This window comes from Microcaecilia unicolor, chromosome 8, assembly GCF_901765095.1.
Source record: "Microcaecilia unicolor chromosome 8, aMicUni1.1, whole genome shotgun sequence".
NCBI classification, from domain to species: Eukaryota; Metazoa; Chordata; class Amphibia; order Gymnophiona; family Siphonopidae; genus Microcaecilia; species Microcaecilia unicolor.
Genome location: NC_044038.1, coordinates 3,148,277 through 3,172,221, shown reverse-complemented (window position 1 = coordinate 3,172,221; position 23,945 = coordinate 3,148,277). Strand labels below are relative to the sequence as shown.

At 43.1% G+C, this 23,945-nt stretch overlaps 1 protein-coding gene across 1 annotated transcript in view; it reads left to right on the top strand.

Annotated features, from left to right (window-relative positions):
* The window catches only part of TRAF7 (TNF receptor associated factor 7), a 66,016-nt gene that overhangs the window by 25,995 nt on the left and 16,076 nt on the right, over positions 1–23,945 (top strand). Inside the window, 8 exon segments of the mRNA XM_030211393.1 lie at positions 1,440–1,623; positions 2,345–2,479; positions 6,649–6,866; positions 10,406–10,479; positions 19,958–20,006; positions 21,729–21,812; positions 21,815–21,855; positions 23,526–23,608. Of these exon segments, the coding sequence (XP_030067253.1) occupies positions 1,440–1,623; positions 2,345–2,479; positions 6,649–6,866; positions 10,406–10,479; positions 19,958–20,006; positions 21,729–21,812; positions 21,815–21,855; positions 23,526–23,608 (868 nt within the window).

Sequence of the window (23,945 nt, the reverse complement as noted above, 5' to 3'; positions counted from 1 at the left end):
ATCCGCAATGAATCAATGAATATGCATGAGATGGGAAACCTAATGTATGCAAATTGATCTCATGCATATTCATTGTGGGTATCCTGAGGCTTGCCTGGTTTTGGGAAGCCCTGTCCTTTCATATGTGCCTGTAGTGAGGCAATCTGCATGTGACAGTTTGCGATTTTTAGGATGGAGTTGAGGTATGGGAGTGCAGGGCTATTTCCACACCTGAATTAGGTGGGGTGTGGCATAAATAGCCCAGAAAATAAATGTAAGGGGTAATTTTATGATTGCTTAAGTTAGTGAACACAATGTATGTGTTTTTATGTGCCAACTCTTATCATATTTTCAAAGTGAAAGTATTCATGTGCTTTTGATTTGAAAATTACCCCTTTTGAATTATGTATACAAATTTACATCAGGGATTTGAGGTGCACAGTTTAACAGGGTTAAAATAAGTTTTTAATTGTACAATATGTACATATTCCCCTCCCGATATTTAGCCAGCGGCGGTCAGCATTTTTTAAAAACGCTGTCACCGGCTAAAGTAGCCCCCAATATTCACTGACAGTGAATATTGGGGGCTATATGTGGCCAGGCTGCCTGCTGGAGTCAATGCGGTCCTGGCCTATTCTGCCGGGGCCCACATAGGACAGTTATGCATATCAGCTGGGACCCACAAAACAATCTGGTCCCTCTAAAGTCCCCTACCACCCCCGAAGTCAGGGGCCTGCCTTCTGTCCCTGGTGGTCCGTAGAAGTCACTGGTAGCAGGAGCGACTCCACCTTGCAGCGGGCCTCTGCATAATGGCTGCTGCAAGCTCTCGCAGCAGCTCGCGGGCTCTTGAGCTGTCCTAAATTAAGCTACTTAGCTATGCGGGTGCCAGCACCTGCATAACCCCCGGCTTCTCCCCAATGCCACCCTCCAGCACCACCCCTGACCTGCCTGCTTTTTTGTCTGGCAGTCTGCGTGGATACTCTCCAGTTAAGTGTCACTGAATATCCTCACTTAGGTGGTAGGAAGTGATCAATACGGTCAGGAGAGGCTCCTGTCTGTTTGCATTACTTTGAAAATTGGCCAGATAAGTACTAAACCCTTGCAGCCCTGCCCTCAGATGCCTCCTCAGACAGCTAGTAAACTTGTGTGTTTACAGGATGTACATGTGTATACCAGTGGACAGTTTATAAAAACCCATGTGTGCAGGGAAGGCATGGATGAAGCATGTATCTCTTTTTTTTTAATTTCCTTTTGTTATTTTGCCTGAATTTTTAGAGACTCAGTGTTCAGGAACTGTTTGTTACAAATATTCCTATCCTCACAGTCCTTAATCCAAATTGTTGCTCTGATGCCCCAGAGAAGACCTCTAGCGAACAGAGCAATGTACCCAATAAATAGCCTGACTTAAAGACCGTAGAACAGGTAAAATGTACATAAACTCTTCCTCTCTCTCCTGTTAGAGAAATGCCCAGTGGACAATGCCAAACTGACAGTGGTTGTAAATAACATAGCAGTGGCGGAACAGATAGGGGAGCTCTTCATTCACTGTAAATACGGCTGCCGGCCCTCCAGCAACGGAAAGCCCCCGGCCTTTGAAGTGGACCCCTGTGGCTGCCCCTTCACTAACAAACTAAGTTCTAGGAAGTAAGTGTCTTCTGTTTCTGAGTCTGTCCGTCTCTCCCCCCCCCCCCCCCCCCCCCCACACTGAGCTTGTCAGGGGGCCCATGCTTTGTTTTGTGTTACCCCAAGCCATTGAGCTGAATATACCTGTTTTCTCTTCCGTTGATTTTGCATTTGAGTGTGCTATTTTCTTCAGTAGATTTATTTATCCACATACATTTGAAATCCTCTGTATGGACTTGTTGGTATGGGTTGATATAAAGTCTTGAAACTGCTGAGTGACGGCCTGTGCATGCTATGTAGCTGCTTTAGAACATAAGAGTTGCCCTACTGGGTCCATCTAGCACAGTATCCTGTTTCCAACATGGCCAGTCCTGGTCGCGAGTACCTGACAGAATCCCAAAGAGTAGCAAGATTTCAGGCTGTTTAATCTGAGGCCTAGCAATAACCGTTTATGGACTTTTCCTCCAGGAGCTTGTCCAAACCTACCAGCTACGTCAACTGTTCTTACCACTTGCTCCAACAGCGAGTTCCAGAGCTTAGCTGTACGCTGAGTGAAAAAAATATTTTCTCCTGTTTGTTTTAGATGTGCCACTATGTAATTTCATTCACCCATTCCAGTCTTATGTTCTTTGGTGTGGCTTAGTTGCATATTTGTGGGTTTCATAGGATTGAGTCCTTTGACTTTTAGTCCACATTTTCTGCTGTTCCCTATTGCTCTAATTTTGCTTTCTATTTCTGTTAGAGACCATGAGGGAAGCTGTGATTATAGACCTGTCCGTTGTCCCAACAACCCCAACTGTCCACCATTGCTGAAGATGAACCTTGAGGCCCATCTGAAAGAGTGTGAACACATCAAGTGTCCGCATTCCAAATACGGGTGAGTTGTGACACTGCCAGGACCTCCATCTAATGCTACTGAGTCCTTGTGCATCGCTCTGCCACAGAGGCAGGTATTGGACAGAATTGAAGTGTTACATTATTACATTGCATTACGTATCTAATATAATAATTAGCTCCTGCAACATTCCAGTGTCTCTCACTGCGTTCGTAACCATCTCCTGACGTCACTCTCCCTCCCTCCACTCCCGTCGTCCGGGTTCCACAGGCCGCGACAGCCCCACTGCCATTCAAGTTCCACGCCCCCCCCCCCCTCCTCCGATGTCCGTGCCCTCCCTCTCCTCCCGTTTCCACTGGCCAGCGCCTCCCTCCCTCTGTGTCTGTGAACTCTGAGTGCAAGAAGGACGTGTGCTGTTTAAAAAGTTTTACCTCCTGCTCAGCCGCCAACACTGAAGTGCAGCTAGTACAGACGCCGCTTCAGACAGGCTGTGATTTCGCTTCTGTTTCTGCAGTTCCTGTGGTCCTGCCCTTCCACATACAGGAAATGAGGGCGGGACCAGAGGAACAGCTGAAACCACAGCCTGTCTGAAGCGGCATCTGTACTTGCTGCACTTCAGTGTTGGCGGCCAAGCAGACGTGAAGCATCTGTTTACGCTTTCCAAAAATAAAAAATACTAGGACTAGGGGGCATGCGATAAAGCTACAATGTAGTAAATTTAAAACGAATCGGAGAAAAATTTTCTTCACTCAACATGTAATTAAACTCTGGAATTCGTTGCCAGAGAATGTGGTAAAGGCGGTTAGCTTAGCGGAGTTTTAAAAAGGTTTGGACGGCTTCCTAAAGGAAAAGTCCATAGACCGTTATTAAATGGACTAGTGAAAATCCACTATTTCTGGGATAAGCAGTATAAAATGTTTTGTACATTTTTGGGATCTTGCATTTGTGACCTGGATTGGCCACTGTTGGAAACAGGATGCTGGGCTTGATGGACCTTTGGTCTTTCCCAGTACGGCAATACTTATGTACTTATCTTTCCTGCCCTGAAGACTCTACTACACCACCAGGGGGGAGACAAAGAGATCACAACAGTGGCGGGGCCCTGTTCGAGAGCTCCTGTCGCCCCTGCCTAAGACCGACCCTGGCTCCACTTGAAAGGAAACTAGACATGATGGGTTTCAACCCTTTCATTTATACTGACAATGTCACTATATATGTCCCTTTCCTCAATGATATCTTAGAAATACTAGACAAGGTTAAAAAAGAATTGGACCTAATGGAAAAATGAATAGGGATAAGAGCCAAATTTCTGATTATATGTAGCTCACACAATCCCATTTCTTATCTTAATTTCAAAATTGATCAATGTACAATCAACACACCTATCCAATCGAAGTACAACTAAAAATTGTAGGTATTATTTTTGACAAACACCTGTCTTTCTCAAATCAAGCACTTAAGTCACAACAACATTGTTCAAGAATTTATGGGAATTAAAAAGAATCAGATTATTTTTCCAAACAGTCATTTCATCTCATAGTACAATCTATGATACTACCCCAACTGGCTTATTGTAGTATAGTGTATGAAGCAGCTCACTTGATATACAGCCAATCAAAGAATGAAAGGGCAACCCCATTGCTTGTAATGCTATATTGGCTCCCAATTAGGGCAAGACTAATGTTCAAATCTAGAACCGTTATATGCAAAATATTGTATGGAATGTCACCTGACCGAATCAAACTATCAATCAGAAATGTTAGACTTGCATTTGCCTAATTGTAAAAACGTAATAAATCTGTTTACACTGCTGGTTTTGATTACTTAGGTTTCAAATGGAAATTAATCCCCATGGAAATAAGTGTTACAAATTTTTCACTTTCAGAAACTACTACTAACTTTCTATACTACTACTACTTAACATTTCTAGAGCGCTACTAGGGTTACGCAGCGCTGTACAGTTTAACAAAGAAGGACAGTCCCTGCTCGAAGGAGCTTACAATCTAAAGGACGAAATGTCAAGTTGGGGCAGTCAAGATTTCCTGAATAGAGGTGTAGTGGTTAGGTGCCGAAGGTGACATTGAAGAAGTGGGCTTTGAGCAAGGATTTGAAGATTGGCAGGGAGGGGGCCTGGCGTATGGGCTCAGGGAATTTATTCCAAGCATGAGGTGAGGCGAGGCAGAAAGGGCACATATGAGTTTATCTTGTAACCAATAATTTATAACTATTGTTGATACTGTTCAATTAATTGCATAATATTATTGTAACTTTTATTACTGCTATATGTAAACCACATGGAACCAAAACTTAGCTTTTGGAATACTGTGGGATATAAGAACAAATAAATCACCAGAGATGGCTTTGTGGTGTAACAGGAGGCTCCCATGGTTTGTGATTTGTATTGCCGCCCTATTACACTTTTTTTTCCCTTCAGTGTATTTCCCTTGGTTGTCTACCAGGTGATGTTTCACCTCTGCATTATAGCTGTAACAGAGTTCTGTTATTATTTTAGTTACATTCCCCAAAAGGGAAAAGTAACCTGCAGTGTCATTGGTCAAAAATTCTTAGTGTTAATGCTCTGTGCCTTGATTGGCTCTGAAGCGAAAGACATAGCTCAGAATGTTGCTAAAGCTCCTCAGTCTTAGTTGGGAGGAAGTAGATCTCTGCGCTGAGGCCCTGTTCAATTCCTGTGAGCAGTTTCTTTCCCTGATCTCCCCAGGTACTACTTAGGTAGTAAAAAGTATTCAGTTAGATTAACACTAGATCCTTGTTGTTTACCTTTTCCTGTTTGCTGTTTAGACTTTTACCATTCACTGTTCTACTTTTTTGATAATAAACCTATTAGTTTGTTGTCTCTGTTGTCCTGGACTGACTAAGAATCCTGGCAATTTGTGTTCTTGTTCTGTGGGAGTTTTCTAAGAACTGCGGGACCCCTAGGATTGTGGCCCCAGTGCCCATGGAAACCACCAGGAAATAACATGCGGGTGGGATAACTTGTTCAGAGGCAAACGAGACCCAGCGGGTGAGTGGAGGGTATGCCAGTGTAGAGGAATGTGCACAGGTGCAGGCGGGCCTGGGCAGAACTGTGTCAGACCCTCCAGGTGGGTTCTAGGGGTAATGCTAAGGCATTACTTGACAGGCTTGTTCTCCAGTTATACAATTTAGGAACTTCCAGTGTAACTCATTGAAACTCAATGCAGAAAAAACCCAATGCCTAGTACTCACCTCGCAATATAACACGAACAAATTCACCACCATGAACACACCAAAACTGACTCTTCCAATCTCGGACACCCTAAAAATTCTTGGAGTCACTATTGATCGACACCTAACACTTGAGAACCATGCGAAAAACACAACCAAGAAGATGTTCCACTCAATGTGGAAATTAAAAAGAGTAAGACCTTATTTCCCAAGGACAGTCTGCCGTAACCTGGTACAATCATTAGTACTAAGTCACCTAGACTACTGCAACGCACTCTACGCTGGTTGCAAAGAACAAATAATCAAGAAACTCCAAACAGCTCAGAACACTGCAGCTAGAGTAATATTCGGAAAAACAAAATATGAAAGTGCTAAGCCCTTACGAGAAAAGTTACACTGGCTCCCACTTAAAGAACGCATCACGTTCAAAATATGCACCCTAACTCATAAAATCATTCATGGAGATGCCCCAGCCTACATGTCAGACCTGATAGACCTACCATCCAGGAATGCTAAAAAGTCATCCCGCACATTCCTTAATCTGCATTTCCCCAAATGCAAAGGTCTAAAGTACAAAACAACGCATGCATCAACCTTTTCTTACCTGAGCACACAATTCTGGAACGCACTACCATGCAACTTAAAAACGACCTACGAATTAAATAATTTCCGCAAACTTCTGAAGACCCATCTTTTTAACAAGACATACCACAAAGAACAACAAATATGAACTCCTATACATTCACCCAGAATTTTCTTATAATATTTGATTGTTAATCTACTACTATGTTCTGTTGTTATCATAACACCCAAGATCCTTCTGTAATACCAAATGTATATTTTCTTATGTATTTCCACTATTCATGATATATTGTAAGCCACATTGAACCTACAAAGAGGTGGGAAAATGTGGGATACAAATGCAATAAATAAATAAATATCTTCCTAGAAGTATTTCAAGCAGGGACAATGCATTCTAACCCTGCTCCCCCTCCTTTTCACTACAGCTGCACTTTTATAGGAAACCAGGACACCTATGAGACCCATTTGGAGATGTGCAAGTTTGAGGGGCTGAAGGAGTTCTTGCAGCAGACAGACGATCGCTTCCATGAGATGCAGGTTGCAGTGGCTCAGAAGGATCAGGAAATCGCTTTCCTTCGTTCCATGCTAGGAAAACTCTCAGAGAAAATCGACCAGCTGGAGAAGAACCTGGAGCTGAAATTTGGTGGGTTTGTCTTGGGCACCTGCTCATGCTCACTTTTTCTTTCCCTGCCACCTTGTTTTAAACATACTGTGAAATGGACACATGTCATTGCTAACCAGCACATTGGCTATCGTGGTCACATTTTCATTAAGGATGTGACCGCCGATCCCTATAGTACATTACAAACATTGATCCACAGATATCTCTATAAAGGGCATGATAGCCACTCCCTTCCTTCTGCTGGTACACAACTTGAACTGTATGTTGCATAAAATGAAAAGGTTTTGAATAAGTGCCATGCAAGTGAAGGGTCCTACGCGTGCGTTCCCTTCTTCGGGGCTAACATGAGAAGAGCCACAGTTGCATTGCTTTGTTCCTGTAAGTTGGTGCTATGGAATCCAATAAAATCCTATACTGACCAGTAAGAGGATAATTTTAAAAGTAATTTCTGTATAAAACAGTCTATCTTATTCACCCTTGGTTTGGGTGAAACATATGTACCATGGGGCTGATTCCTTAACTACTAAGAAGATCCTGTTTTATATAGACAAATGGACTTGTACAATAAGCCTCAATAGCACAGAGATTTACACCTGCCATACTACAAAGAAGGTGCAAATGTGTACATGTGTATTTTATAAAATATGAACGTATATTGCAGTTCCACCCTGCTTCACTCAGGACTAACCCCATGAGTGCCTGTGGGCAGATCACAGAAAAATAAGCACAGTCTTTTTAATTTTTATTTTTCATGTGATAAATATTTTTGGTATCCTCATTCACTCTCCTCACTTTTTGTTTATATCTCACGGTTCCGTGAGGGTTTTTACCTCCTTTTTTGTTTTTGTTTTGCACCTAAGAAGAGCCATTTTCTGTGTATAAAACGTTCTTTTTGGGAAATGCTTTATAAAATTGTCTTCCAAGAGAGTTGCTTCATCAAAGGGTGCCTACGTGGTCAAGTGTTCCAATGTGTCTTTATAAAATTGCATCCCCAGAAGTTCCTGCTTGGAACGATACCTGCTTACAGGCAAGAGGAACTTGTGCATGTGTGCGAATGCACACATACAGGTAAAACTCAGTGCATAGCCACGTATTTGTAAATTCCTTATTGTCCACATGGCCAGTCCAGAATGGATGACTTGTGTCCCTCTACCAGTAGATGGAGACAGAGAACAGAAGCCTGTGAGTTCTACCCTCTATAGGGCTTCGAGTTGCCACCTGCTCTTCAGTATTTATTTGTCTCCACTGTGCTCTGGTGATGGACTATCTATGTTAGGACTTCTAGGCCCAGTTGGAGAACTGGTAATCCAGTTGAGATCAGACAGGAGAGGGCCTGATCCCTGGGGGATATCTGGAGGCATTCAGGTTCCTTCTCTTCTGTCATTCTCAAATTCTCTGGCTTTTCCTCCCTGTTCTGTGTGAGGGCTTCTTTCACCACCTTCCCTCCAAGTTCCTTATCGGTTAATTTTTTCGCTTTGACGGAGAGCTATGGTGTGGACTGTGTAGCAGTAGGGCATCTTTGAAGACTGCTGGTTCCAAGGAAAGAGGGGGGAGCTGAGGCTATGTCAGAGTTTGTTGACAGCTGAAAACAGGAATGAGTTCCCACACAACTCGGGCAGTAGGGAATGGAAGAGCCAGTAGCAGCAGTGCGTCAGGAGCAATGTAACCTATGGAAGCAAGCAAATGGGGAGGTCCTGATAATTGGTGGTTCTGGCTTTGAAAAGGGCAGATAGTTGTTTTTGAGCACCCAGAGGGTGTGTGTGATTGAGGCAAAGGCAGCCCGTTTTAGATATGGCGACACTTGCAAACATGCAAATCTCTGTTACCGCTGTGGGGGCTGCCACGACAACTCAAGCTCTTGTAGATCTTGCTACAGTAGGGCAGTGAGCCACACTGATCGTGATGCTACTGCATCTGGAGTAAGAATTGACCTCTCCATGAGGAGGCCCCAACCGATCTTGATTTCAGGTGCTACTTCTCTGAGGCAAGGTGCTGAGGTTTCTTCTGCACAGAAGCAGCTGCCATTTTGGAGCTCTCTAGCGCTGAGGTCCTGCACTGTATAGATTCCTCAACCCTAGCCCTGGAGGGGGTAGCAGCAGGGGCAGCCCAAGTAATCTGCCTGAGGCGAGGGATGAGATGGTGCCCCCAGCACCTTCCCCCCCCCCCCCCCCCCCCATCTCGGCCTTCATGCTATCTCTTTCTCCCAACTCCCTCCCTTGCCATGGTCTGGCCGCTTCCTTCCTCAACCCCCTTCTCCCACTCTACTTTCCTTTTTTGTTTTCCAAATGTCGTCGTCAGCAGCGATGTCCATACACTGCCAAGGGCAATGACTTTTGAACCACCTAAAGAACCCAGCTGACAAGTGATCACAGACTTTAAGAACCTGAAACTTTGGTTCTTTGAATAACTAGTTGCAAGGTCGTTGGCAGTTGCTGGTAGCTTTCTGGGCACCGTATTTTATTCAGAGCCAGTATCGTAACTATCTGGCCAAATTTGTGCTGCACAAGTTCTCCAGACCGGCACCGAGTATTGGCAGTGCCCATTCGCTTCCTTGGGCCCATCCTGGCAGTAACCGGATATAATGTTAAGGCAGTCGGAGCACATACTCAACAGAACCCCCCCATTAACGTCTGCTGAATATCTGTTCTGGACCCGGTCCATGGGAATTAGCTAGGTGGGAGGCAGTCGTACCCCGTTAACGTCTGCTGATTAGCAACTCGATTATTATCCACAGTTGGCCACTACCCTTGCTGCGGCATTCTGAGTAATTTGGAGGTTTGATACTAGTCTTCCTAGCATGTCCGTGGGAGGGGCTATAAAGCTTTTTTCACACGTAAAGGCTGTTTTAACACTGGAAAGCTTTTTTATGAAATTGCCCTATTGTGTATATGTGCCATCAAGGTGACATGTACTTGTGAGCTACATGTGAGTGTTCCTGGCACACGAGTACTTGTAAAAAAAACACTGCTTCAGAGTTGGTGTAAATTTGTGCATTGGTATTTTATACACTGTTTGGGCTAGTTGGGGAGTCTTTTTTTTTTTTTTTTTATAGAGGCACATAGGTACCTATGTTGTTTATGTATAATAGTGAAATTAAAAAAAGAATCCCAATAGAATGAATGAAATTAAATATAAAAAAATATATACACATCATCCATAATTATGTATCTAAGATCATGTAATGACTGCATCATAACAACACTCTGTAAGCCACATTGAGCCTGCAAAAAGGTGGGATAATGTGGGGTACAAATGCAATAAATAATAATAATTATTGATTATTGGTGATGAGTATATTTTTTGCTTTTATAAAATAGGCTTACTATGGGCAGCTTTTTGGACTTCTTACATAGGCACCCTGGTATAAAATACAGCCTGTGACAGATGCATTGCAATTTGAAATGACCGCTGCCTGCAGCTGCTTGAAGAAACATCTCCAGAGTAGATGCTGTAAGGAGACGATGCACTATCTAACAGTGTAGCTCTACCAATTTGTGCTGGTATTGGCTTATTTTAATTTGTGCCGATGTCTTGTTGTTATTGCTGTTTTGTTTTGTTAGATGTTTTGGATGAGAACCAGAGCAAGCTGAGCGAGGACATGATGGAATTTCGCAGGGATGCATCCATGCTTAATGTGAGTCTCTCAGATCTCATCTTGTCAGACGTCTCCTTGGGAGATGGTCCCTTGTTAAAGCTTGCACTCAAGGACGCCCATCACTTACAGAAAGAAAGGGAAAGTAAATAAACCCTGCAAAAATTTCTAGGCGGTGAAACGAGCAAGCAAGTACAAATCTCACCCTCTTAGGTTACATAGTAGGTCCCCACTGAACATCATGTTGCAGGTATGAAGATAGTGTATGTCTAGGAACTCATTGCTAAATATGTCCTGTTTTTAAAGCAGAAAGGCCTTCTACTTAGCTGTGAGTCGACAGGCAGTCCTTACTGCATTCTAGGTGAAGAGCCCCCAGGGAGTCTTTCCCCCAAAATGTTCCTTTCTTAGTGTCCTTAAAAAAAACCAATCCAAACTCTATAGATTATGCCTATCATCCAGCAGATGGAGACAGACAAAAGACTTGTGTGCTGTGCCATATAAGGGCTCCATGCAGCCATAGATCCTCAGTATTCAGTTGGAGAACTGGTACCCAGTTGAACAAGGGATGCCTATATATAGGCTTTTGCTCAAGAGGGGAAAAAAAAGGACATTTTGGAGCTCAGGACATTTCAGAAGAGTCAGAGATTTTTTTTAATTTCTTTATTTTTTATTTTAAACATTTATAGCACAAACTATTCCCCCCCCCCCCCCCCCCCCAACCCACTTACCCTCGAATTGAGCAGTATTTTATCTGGAGAAAAATAAAGGAGGCTAACAGGAGAACAATCTTTACTTGCAGTGCTTCTGTGGACCTCTTAGTACCACAGGAGTCTTTCTTTCTTACAGGATTCGGGGGCAGGGGGACAAGATCCTTAAGCACTCAATCCACCTCAGAAGCTTGGATTCGTGACAGGTCTAAACCACATTATTTCTCCTTAGCTGGTAGGCCGCAGGACCAGCCTCAATTTTTCTAGCAGTTGGCACTCCTGAGGTAAAGGTTGGTTGCTGCCCTGATGGAAGCCCTGGCAGAGCTGTTCCTGCTGTGGGGACTGGCACAGTTTATCGGGAAAATGTAACAAACAGGTGGGGTCTTCCCCACATAGATCTCATGGTGATGAAAACCAGTGTCAAGGTCCTTCAGTTTTCAGTCATCAAAAAGAGCACAGTTCCAAGGGTCTGGACACATTGTAACTTTGGCCACAGAACAGCACCTCTACTTATTCCCGCCACTTCCATCGTTAGGCAGAATGCTTCGGAGAATTTTGTCACACCCTGGTCATTTGATTTTCGTAGACTCAGACTGGTCCAGGAGGCCTTGATTTATGTGCCTAGTACATCTCATCCACTTCAACCAGCAAGAGAAAGGCCTGCTACTTCAGGGGCCCAGTGTTCATGGAGGGTCTGATTCCCTTCTATCTTATGGCTTGGCTCTGGAGAGATCGCATTTAAGACACATAGGTTATTTGGAAGATTTTGTTGTTGCCACCTTACTTCAGGTTGGAAAGCAGACTACTTCCACAACATATGAAAAAATTTGGCAAGTGTTTGAATCTTGTTGCGCTGATAGAGCAATTTCTCCTTTTTCAGCTTCTAATTCTTACATCTTAGCCATTCTTCAAGGTGGACTTCAGTGAGGTTTGACCCTAAGATCCTTAAAGGTCCAGGTAGCAGCTTTGTCATGTTTTTGAGGGCATTTGAATAAGTCCTCCTTGGGGGCATATCCAGATGGGTTCCAGTTCCTCATTATCCCCCTGTTCATAGTTCTTGTCCTGAATGGAGTTTGTATTTGGTTCTTAAAGCCCTGGGTCTTCTACCTTTTTGAGCCACTTAAGAAAGAGACATTAAAAGATCTCACACTGAAGACTGTGTTCTTGTTAGCTATTTCATCAGCTTGCAGAATTTGAGTTACAAGCCTTATTGTTCAGAAATTCTTTCCTTCAGTTTACTAAAGTAGGAGTTTCTGTCAGAACTGTTCTTTCCTTCCTTTCTAAGGTGATATCTTCTTTCCATGTTGATGGGAGGAGTAGCCTAATGCAGTGGGCTTTGATCCTGGCAACCTGGGTTCAGTTCCCACTGCAGCTCCTTGTGACCTTGGACAAGTCACTTAACCTTCCATTGCCCTAGGTACAAAACTTAGATTATGAGCCCTCTAGGGACAGAGAAAGTACCTGCATACAATGTGTACAGCACTGCATACGTCTAGTAGTGCTATAGAAATGATTAATAGTAGTAGTAGTGATTAGGTACTTCGTTCTGCAGAGATAAGCAAAATCTAAATTCCTTCGTTTTCTAGATGTTTGCCCACTCTCGTCAGATATTTAGTAGTAACCAATGAATTCTGAATGTTGAATAGGCTGTTCGTACTTCTTGGAGGTACAAAAAGGGTGAAGCAGCCTCTAAGGCTACGAGTGCTTTGTGGCTTAAGGAGATGATTCTTCAGCTCACATTTTAAAAGTCAAGCAACATCCTCAAGGTTTGAGATTGCGTTCTCTTAGAAAAGTAGCGATATCTTGTGCAGAGTTACATATAGTTGTTCCTGCTGACATGATTGTCACTTCATGGACTGTGTAGGTATTTATCTGCTGTCATCTACTATGTTACTTTTGCAAAGCACTATAGAACTGATATTGGAGTGAGAGCAGAGGCTGTTTTTGGAGCCGAAATACTTTAGGGAGTGATTTCTGAGTCCCATCTATCTTAAGGATTGCTTTTCTACACTCCACAAGTTCTGGACTGGTCTGGTAAGGGTGCTAATCAAAGAGAAATTAAGTCTTACCTGTTAATCTTCTTTCCTTTGGTCGTACTAGACCAGTCCAGAGGCCCTCCTGTGTATAGAATCAATATTTTATGGGTTCTAGTTGTCTGCTAGTTTTAATTGCTTTTAATTCAATATGTGAAGTTTCTTCTGATGTTTCAGAATTCAGTTTGACATAACTATTTTACCGAAAAGAGTCTTCAGATTTAATAAGTTGATGAGTCAGTTGATTCTATAGTTCAGTTAAAAAGAAAGTCTACTCTGCATTGCGTTGTCATTTAAAATACTGAAGACCTATGGCTGCACAGAGCTCTTATAGGACAGAGCACACAAGTCTTTAGTGTCTCCATTTGCTGGTCAAAGGGCATAACCCACAAGTTCCGGACTGGTATGGTAGGACCGAAGGAAAGAAAACAGGTAAAACTTAATTTGTCCATTTTAAAATGACTTAAATTCTGTTGGCTGTTTTTCCTTGGTCCCAGATAACTATCAGCTCCTTGTTGTCCCCCTTTTTCTAATCACCATTCCATGGGCTATCTGTTGCAAGCTTCCTAAAAAACATTCTGTTTTGCAGTTCAGGGCATGAGTTGAGATAGAGGAAGACTGGAGTTTCAGCTGCTGCTTTTAGCTTTCAAAGACCTGCTGAGTGGCTGAGATAACTGTTTAATTATAGCTGGGTATCATTGCTGAATTTTCAGTCACACCTAACCAACTAGGTTTTCAGCTGCTAAATCTCCTGCATTTAGACAGACTAAATGTGACGCAGCTATTTTCTGCAGCTGAGATTGTCCAGCTAAAGTTGAACATTAGGCATCTGGGTCATAAACCCACCTTGTGAATTTAAGCAGGTGGATTTTGTCAGCCAGCGAATAGAAATGTGGAAAAGTTGAAGTTTAACTGGTTGACTTCTGAAAATCCAGTCCTTTGATTCCTAGTTCATCTAATAGATAACTATGGGTGTTCCAAGACTGACCCCACTGATTTCTCCCAGAACACAGAAGGGGGAATTCTGTGCATGGCACTCAAAAATGGGCACCAGAAGAGATTGGCATTAAGCTCTATTTTATAAAGTCTGTGTGTCCATTATTGTATAACAGCACTGATTCTCTGGGCGCCAGACTTACACCTGCTGAAACCTGGTGTAAATCCTTGCTCCCAAGTTAGGTTCACCAACCTATTCTATAACATTACGCACAACCTTTTGGAACACTCCTAACCCCCCCATGGCCCCTTTTGGGTTGGAATTTAGACGTCCAACGTTGTAAAGCAACCAGATGCAATTCTTAATCTGTACCAGTTAACATCAGTAGTTGCTTGTTAGCATCCAGTTACTGATGGTTAACAGCTCACTAGCAAATTAAGTTGTGTCCACATCTTGGCGACATGTATAGAATCCGAAGATCCGAAGCAGAGTATCCTTAATTGCAGAAGTGAAGCGAAAGCTAGAGTTCAGCTGGATTCTCTGAGGACAAGATACAGTAAAGTCTTGATTATCTGACCTAAACAGGACCGACCCTTTGTCAGATAAATGAAAAGTCGGATCATTTGGAAAACAATGGTAACCCCTGAAACGATGCAGGAACAATGACAGTAAAAGCAAAGTCCTGGCACAATGGTGCTGTTCTTTAGTAAAAGTAGGGTCCCAAGTTCGAAAAACAGAAAGAGAAACTGTGTGATCTCACCGGGGTGGGGGGGGGGGCTTGTTGGATATGCTGGATGGTCGGATCAGTGAAGGTCGGATAATCGAGACTGTACTGTACTAATTCCTTATAACATGAGTGACATCGCAGACAGAGCCCAGTACGGGAACTCGTGTAGGTTTCTAGAACTATTGAGCAGGTTCATTGTGCAAGCTTCCTGTTTCCCACTTGCCACTGTGATATGGGGCCCCTTCAGTTTTCCACGGAGCTAGTCAGACATGCAATCTACCACGTCGTGTTGGACTTTTGCATATCCTCAACTTTTTTTTATAATTTTTTTTCCTGAGGCCTGTTGCTGTCATTCTGTGTTTTTCCTGATAGAGCCTTAATTAAGTTTCCTTAATTTTTAAGTTTCTTTCTCTTTCTTTCTGTTGTTGTTTTTTTTTTTGTGTGTGTCTGCTGCACAGGCTTCAGAGCCCTTGAGCTCCTGGTTGGCTAATTTTCATCATTGAGTTATGTGATGTCACTGTAACTACTTTACAGATAACATGTCCCAAAAGAAGGTCCCAGCAGCTTCAGAAAACGCACCCGGTGCAACAGAACCATATGTGTAATGGATACTCATATTTGATACCTGACAATGACTGGATTCGTCTCATTGTAAATTATGTTCACATATGTCAAAGAAAAGGATTTGTGATCACGAAAAACAATGCAAATGAATTTTTGGTACAGAGAAGTTTGTTCCTTCAACTTTGGCATTGGAAGCATTAGTTTCCATGGGTCCCGCAGGTGAAGTGGGGGATGCAGTGACATCAAAAGGGTCTCTATCTCCCTTGACATAAGGACCAATTATCCTCAGAGTCCTGCCCATAGAAGGGGAAGGATTTGTTCTCATCTTCATTGGCACCTAGGAACTATGCATCAGTGCACCAAGGCTACCCATGTCCTTGAAGCATTTTCAGTGTGAGGACCATGCCTCCTCCAGGACATTGGAGAGGACACACCAGCCTCCAAGGACCCAAGACCTTGCTTCCAGTACATCCCAGGTGATAGGACAAAGTCACACCTAGTGTTCTTCCCACGCCCTTGTCTATGGCAGCCTTTGATGAGCATCTGATGAAGAAGTTTGAAGAGCGGATGCAGGGTTTTGTCACAGCAGTTCATGAAGAAGTTTGAGGAGTGGATGGAGGGCTTAGATAACTCAGCATAGTGTTGCAGCTTCAACATTGCCTGTGTTGAAGATTGGCTGGATAAACTTTTGTCTCGTCCCATACATTTCCTGCAGGCGAGACATCAACACCAAGACTTGAAAGGGTTTCGGAGTTGATGCCCACTGTACTAGTGTTGATCTCCAGTCCATCAAGAGAGAAAGCTTTGTCAGTGCATCAGAGGTCTTCTGTGTCTCTACACCCACATCCAAGACCTGACCTCAAGGTCTGTAGGTTGAGCATTCTTCTTCTTCAGAGTATTTTTCTGAATCTGAGCACTCCTGGAACTGACTGTGTTAGAGGGCTTCACCTGACTTATCTTCAGATCCTTCCCCACCTCATGAGAGAAGACTTTTCCCAGCACAGGTGATGACTGATGCTATCCCACCTGGAAAAGGTGTGTGCAAAATCCAAATAAATACATTTAAGTTAGAGGTGGAGGCGGAGCCCAGGACAGAAACATTCTCCAATTTCTTGACCAATCCACCCCAAAAAAACTGAAATAGTGCCTGTTCACAGAATCTTGAAGGACTGTACCTCCTATTAACAAGAAGATCGACTTGATGTAAAGAGTCTAGAAGGCTCCCAGATTTGAAAAGCAGAAGCTTCCTCACAATTCCATAGTGGTTGAATCCACTCGTAAAAGAGCCAGAAGTTCTAAGACTTACTGCTCATTATCCTTGGTGAGGGTTGCTCAGACACTAGTGTCTTTTGGGAGAAACTTTTTTAGAATGTTGTGCTAACATCTTGTATAACATCCTACCTGCTCTTTATGGGCAGGTACTTCTTGCAAGACATTGTTTAATTATTTATTAACTTATTTCTATTCTGCATTATACATTAGGTCAGTGGTTCCCAAACCTGTTCTAGGAGGCACCCCAGCCAGGATACCCACAATGACTACTCATGAGATAGATTTACATGCAGTGGAGGAAGTGTATGCAAATCTCTCACATGAATATTCATCATGTGTATCCTGAAAACCTGACTGGGGTGCCTCCAGGACCAGGTTTTGGAACCACTGTACTTGTTGGAGCACAAAAATACATATACAAGGATAAGACAAAAATGAGAAAACATTACAGGAGTAGAGAACATAAGACATATTAATAACTCGAAGAGTAATACAATCAGCTAACATGTAAAAGGCTGTTTTCAAAAGACCTGAAAACCCACGACACACATTGGATTTCAAGAGAGCAGCTTTTTTGTTTTTCGTTTTTTGACCCAAACAAGATGGCAGCTGCCATCGGCAAAGGCACACTCTCTAATTGGCTAGCAGTCTGCTTCTCCTCCTCCTTATGCTACCCCTCTACCCACCCACCCCTAGAGTGACATGTCTTATATAACCTCCCTATCAACCCACTCATTACTTTACCTCACCCATTTCTATTCTTCTATCACCTTCTCCCACTACTCCAACCAGAGTTACACCTAATCACACTGACCACCCTTCAACATCTTCTGTCCTTCTGTGACTGTTCTCTTGTGCTTGACTGCTTAAATATTTTAAATTTAAATGCTTTACTTTTTGTCTATTAGATTGTAAGCTCTTTGAGCAGGGACTGTCTTTCTTCTGTGTTTGTACAGCGCTGCGTACACTTTGTAGCGCTCTAGAAATGTTAAATAGTAGTAGTAGTAATACTGATGTATCAAATAAAGGGTAACCATTACAGTGATACCTCGGTTTTCATCGATAATCAGTCCGAAAACAATCGGCGAAATCCAAAACCGACGAAAACCGAGGCAATTATTTCTATATGAATCAATGTAAATCCAATTAATTTGTTCTAGACACTCCAAAATACATACCAAAAACACATTTTATAGAGAATAAATATAGTCCCATGATGGAGCTAAAGGGAAAGGGTTAACTTATTAGCAAGGGAAACACTTAACAGGGACAATGAGATTTGAGCACATGTGATTTTATCTTACGTGCGTTGCGTTAGACGCGCGGGGTGATGCTCACACAACGAGAAACAACGCCACAATGGGCAGGAGAATGCGTGGGTCGCCCTTTGTTTTTGCAAAATTAGCAGCGAGGTCACGTGGGCACGCCAACAAAATCTGAGGCAACCGACGAATTCCGAGACAAAATTTTCGCTGAAAAAATCAATGAAAAGCGAAACTGACGATAACCGAAGTCAACAAAAACCGAGGTATTACTTATGCCCAAGCAGGTCTGACTTTTGAGGGTCAAGTCAGAGCTCCTAAGGTCAGAACTATAGCTGCATCTGTAGTACACCTTAAGTCAGCCCGTATGGATTTGCATATGGATTTCTATCCTTGCTTCACATTTCATTATTCCTTAGCGTCCCTCCGGACCGGACCAGGATTGGACTGATGAGTTGTGCTCGCCTACCAGCAGGTGGAGACTGAGAAAAAACTCTGACTCTAGAGAGCCAATAGGAGCCCTGGCCATGTGACCTTAGCCTCAGTATTTTCTCAGTCTCCCAGCAGGTAGGAAGTGAGCCCATTAGTCTCTCTCCTTTTCTCTTTAGATATTACAGATATTTGTGATAATTCTTCTGTGCCTGGAATCTTATTTAGAGGCTTGACAGGGTTTCCTTTCTCTTCTTTCTTTGACAGCCTCGGGGGTGTTAAACTCGGGTGTCTCGAGTCCACCCCCCTTCCTCCCCATCTCCATGGCTTAGCAGGGAAGGGCCGTCTCTTTCTCTGGAAAGGTGTACCGTCTTTGGGAGAGGCAGCCACTTTTAACAGGCAGCTGCTTTAAAAGAATTAAATCAAATAAAAGGAAATTCAAAGAAGCAGCCTTTCTTTCCCCAGACTTCTAACGAGCAGGCAGCTCCAGTGTTTTATTATGATTGAGGGGTTATAAAAAAAAAAAAAACAACAAACAGAAGAAAATAATTCAGTGTCTGTGACTTTAAACAGCGATTTTTCTCGTCAGATTTAATTTCCTCCATTTTCTTGCGTTTTGGCGGCGGCAGTTTAAACAAATGAAAAAAAAAAAAAAAAGAAAGGTGCGAACCGCATAAGCGCGGCCACCTGTTTTTTCTGATATGGCTTAAAAGTTTCTTCACATTTCATTATTGTTTAGAGCAAGACTCCAGTGCAACAGTAGGTTTGGCCAGACTGTCCTCCAGAATCTGTTTGGAGATTAAAATCCAGCCCCATTCAATAGACTCGTTTCTTTCAGTTCAAGGTTGCCTATATAAAAAGAAAAAAAGAGACCAACAAGAAAAATGTATTATTGCCAAAAAAAAAAAGGGAAGAAGAAGCTGTTTGTATGTCTGTCTGTTGTGACGCACATTTTTTCCCTTTAAAGGCATCCTGTAGTATCCTGCTTATCCTCAGAGAAAACCAAGTTGCTTATCTGTAGCGAGTGTTCTCTGTGGATGAAGGAGTTGTGTTCTCTGCTGAGCTAAGCTTTGACATAGACTGAAGCAGTCCCACAAGACAGTGGCATGTGTATGCGGTCAGCCTGCTCAAAAGTTCTAGAAACTTAGGTTCCATTGATGACATCAGCCATGTATCCTGCTGTTCATGGAGAATACCTGCTTCAAGGTCCCTTTACTAAAGCTTAGCGTGTATTAATGGCATTAGCGAACGCTAAATTGTAAGAAGCACAGAGCTGTAAAGTGGGCTTCTTAACGTTCAGTGCACACTAAACCTTAGTAAAAGAGCCACTTGGATCTGTCTGACATCACACCAGCAGTGAAACTGAACAAATGATAGGTTCTCCATTCCTTATCCGCAGTCAGTTTGCACTTCATCCCTGGCTTCCACTCGCTTTATATGGGAGTTCATCTTCTTTGAATATGGTTTCTGCCGTCCAGATTAAAGAATATGGACCCCTTTGGGAGCAATGTGATTATATATCTCTCCTTCTTTACTGTGCACCTTGGCTGTTAGAGCAATTTATATCTGTCCCATTGTTTGTTTCCTAGGATGAACTTTCCCACATTAATGCAAGACTGAACATGGGAATCCTGGGATGTGAGTAATGCATTTCATGCATGTCTGCAGAAACAACACTGATTGTTGCTGTGACTGTGTGTAAATAAGGCTTTAGATAGTAGATTTTAACCAATTCAACCTTGATAAAAATACCCCCAATGTGAGACTAGCGCTAGGGGCACCATATTGGCAGGCGGTGGTGGCAGGGGTAAGAGTGATTGGGGATCGCTCCTTCTGTGGGACCCACTAGACCACCAGGTATGTACTGGGGGGGGGGGGCATTTAGGAGTTAGGGATTCAGATTGGGGTGGGGGGCAGCACAGACCCTTTATGGTGCAGCCCAGGAACATTATGCCACAGTTTTGAGCTGGGATTATTTCTCCTTTTATAACATGACGTGCGATGTTCACCGTGGTTTGAGTTATGAAATATAGATAACAGTGAGCTTCTTCACATGCGTTAACATGTTTTGCATCTCATTACTATGTACCCAGCAGTGACGTGGTTATCACTGCATTACCTTAATCTAACTCACTTTAGTGCCCTTTAACACATGTTAAGGGGCAAATAATGCTACTTAGAACTCTTAACGCAGCTAGATAACTTCCTCCTAAATGTAGACTGGTCAATATTTGAAGAATTTGCGCAAGTCAGCAGCAAATGCAGACCCCATACAGTATGGACCTTTTGAAATGGTAGGGTCCGTAATGTGATTACATTTTGGATAGACAACTCGATGACGACCACCCAAAATGCATCTGTTTATGGACAGGGAGTGGCCATGGGTAAAACGATGTAACTGAGCAAGAGAAGTTACTGCCTGGGTAATCATGCTGCTTGTCTGTACAGGAGATACTTTGTGGCTATCAACCCAGTGCTCGAAACACACCCAGCCGATTAGGTTTTCAGGATATCCACAGTGAATGTGCATGAGAGAGATTTGCTTGTACTGCCTCATAGGTCTGTAAATCTATCTCATGCATGTTCATCGTGTATATCTCAAGAACCTGACTGGCTGGATGTGCCCTGAGGACTGGATTGAGAAACAGTGCGATAGTGCCACTGAATACCTGCTGTGACTGTCCAGAGGCAGAGTTGGGGTGAAGTTATTGGGACACTGGCACTGAATAGCGAACTGGGTAGGGCATCTGTGGATGGGCGCTGAATATGACTGCCGCTCCATAGTTTTAAATACCTAACAAAACACGAGGCCGTCTTTGTAAAGCATCCTAGGGTTACGTCCTCTGTCCCCTCTGGTAATCACATTGTGCCCTGCAGGGGTTGCCTCCAGATGGGAGGAAAGCACATGCATAGACATGTGATTAAACCAGAGTCTTGGTAGCCTTGTGGGGTCGTAGATGGAAAAAAATGTTTCTTGTTGAAGCTCTGAGTTTTTGCGACCATTTTATTGTACTGAATTTGCTTCATTAGATGGGAAAAAGAGAAGATTGAGGCAGTTAAGATTCCTTGGATCTGGCCCCCTGGCTGTGTGTGATGGGGCTGAAGTAGGCACGTGCAATACTTCTCTTCTGTAGCCCAAAAAAATGTGTTGTCAGGCCTGTGAGGTGTGGGCAGTCGCAGGTTCAAGCCCACGTTCTACTCACAGTGGTGAGGGAGGCAGAGTAGGCCAGAAGCCCAGAAATGAAATGGCTCAGACTAAGAGGAGACGGGATGTGACTGTTGATGGGTGAAGCCTTGGTTTTCAGGTGCATTTTTCTAACCTTCATCTTATCCTGTGCTCATCTGCCTCCTCTTTTTCAGCCTATGATCCCCAACAGATCTTTAAATGCAAAGGCACCTTCGTGGGGCACCAGGGTCCAGTGTGGTGTCTCTGTGTTTACTCCATAGGGATCTACTCTTCAGTGGTTCATCAGACAAAACCATCAAGGTAGTACTGTTATCCCGCCTATCCTGAACTAAAACTGCAACTACTGATTCTGTTTTGGTGACCAAAATGTTGCTTCTTCCCAGCTGTGTTTGTATACATGTGTGTCTTGTAAAATACTAATCCAGGGCCCTGCAACCTGCAGCTCTCTTCTCCTCTATATTTTTGGTTGGTGCAGGTGCGTAACCCTAGTAGCGCTTTAGAAAAATGTTAAGTAGTAGTGTAGGGTATCCATGAATTCCAGATCACTCCTAGGATCAGAAGCTTTCCCGGGATGGAGCTGAAGTGGGGTTTGGAGTCACACATATTGTTTTTGATTTTTCAAAATAATTAGGACTACATTTTAATCAAAGTTAACTCTGCGATTATTGCACTAATCGTGATTGGAAAAATTAATAACATTGCAACTTATTGTACCTTCTCCAAACATCTCATCCACTACCATCCCCTGTCCTCGGCACAATACAACATTTTCCCCCTTCATCCACGATTCAACATCAACCCACCCACCTTTGCCTGTCTACCTTAAAGGTGGCCTTCTGTTGATCCTCGCCAATGGCATCATTGCACATATGCTGCCTGCATCCTGGTCTGAAGCTTTCCCTCTGATGCATTCCACCCAGGCAGAAACAGGAAGTGATGTCACAGGAGGTGGTACAGGCCAGAGGGAAAGCTTCAGAGCAGGCCACAGGCAGTATTTGTGCAACACTACCACTTCTGCGGACCAACAGAAAACCACCTTTAAGGTAGATGGACAGGGAGATTGAGAGGCGGGGCAAATGCTGAACCCGGGTGGGGGGAAGGGAGAGAGCTGCAGAACTGGAGGGGCCATTAATGGAAGCTATGACTGAGGAAGTGAGCTCCAACAGCCACAAGAGGAGATTGGTGCTGCTCATGGGGGTGGAGGAGAGGGTGGGGAAGATGCTGGACAATAGGAGGAAGGGAAGAGAGAGATAATGGACCCCAGAAAGAGAGAGAGAGATGATGGATCTGGGAGAAGAGGAGAGGGAGGGAAGGAAGAGAAAGGGAGAGATGTTGGATCTGGGGATGGGAAGGAGGGAGCTCAGTCCTTTAGGGAAGGGAGATTGTGTGATTTATCACAATTAAAATGTTTAATCAAAATGCAACCCTAGTGTAAATGTTCTCTAAAGTTTTATGTGTACTAATGGCAAGTGAAATGTACTCTGGTAATTTCGTGGAGTAGCAAATATTGTGAAACAAGTGTTTTAATACCTCTACAGGTTAAGTGGGCTCTTTTCTAAAATTTCTCCCAATGTGATTAAAATAAAAAAGGGGTTAAAAATATGTTACAAATTAGGTAAAAACTACAGTGTGCTGAATTGACCATGATAATTCCCAAGTTTCCTGCTCAGTCAATACCAGTTTGATGACCCTCTGCATGAATATAAAAGGGATTGATCTCTGGCCCTCTCTTCAGATTAGTCTCTGACATATAATGCTGGATTTCCTTTCCTAGCTTAGATTATTTGTGTTACAGAGAGATGTAGAGCAGATACAGTCTGGTCTCCTTCCTAGATTTTTTTTATTGTATCGGTTGATATCCTGTTTCAGACATTCTCCTACTGTTGTGGTTCCCAAGAAGTGAGAGGTATTGGTACTAGACTGAATTAATCTCTCTCTCTTTTTTTTTTTTTTTTCTTTCTTCTTCTTAGGTTTGGGATACTTGTACAACGTATAAATGCCAGAAGACTCTAGAAGGTCACGATGGTATTGTTCTTGCTCTCTGTATTCAAGGGTATGTTTGAGTCATTCATTTCTCTTGTTAACCTAGAAATTAAGCTCCATAAACAAGTTGTTAATGCTGAACGGACTTAATACATTCTAAATTTCAAGAGCTCTGTTGTCTTTGACCCAATATAGTTGCAGGAATAAAAAGCCTGATTTTGTAATCCAGTGGTAGTGACGCTATGGCAAGCAATGAAATCTGTCTTTGCCTCCTTTAGGGTCATGCCAGATCACGGGCATCTCTTCATGGGAGATATGCATGTTGCTTCTAGTAGTCTCTGCAGTTCAGTGATTGTAAGATTTTTTTGACACTCTCATTTGTACTTATATCTCAGAATAATGAAATA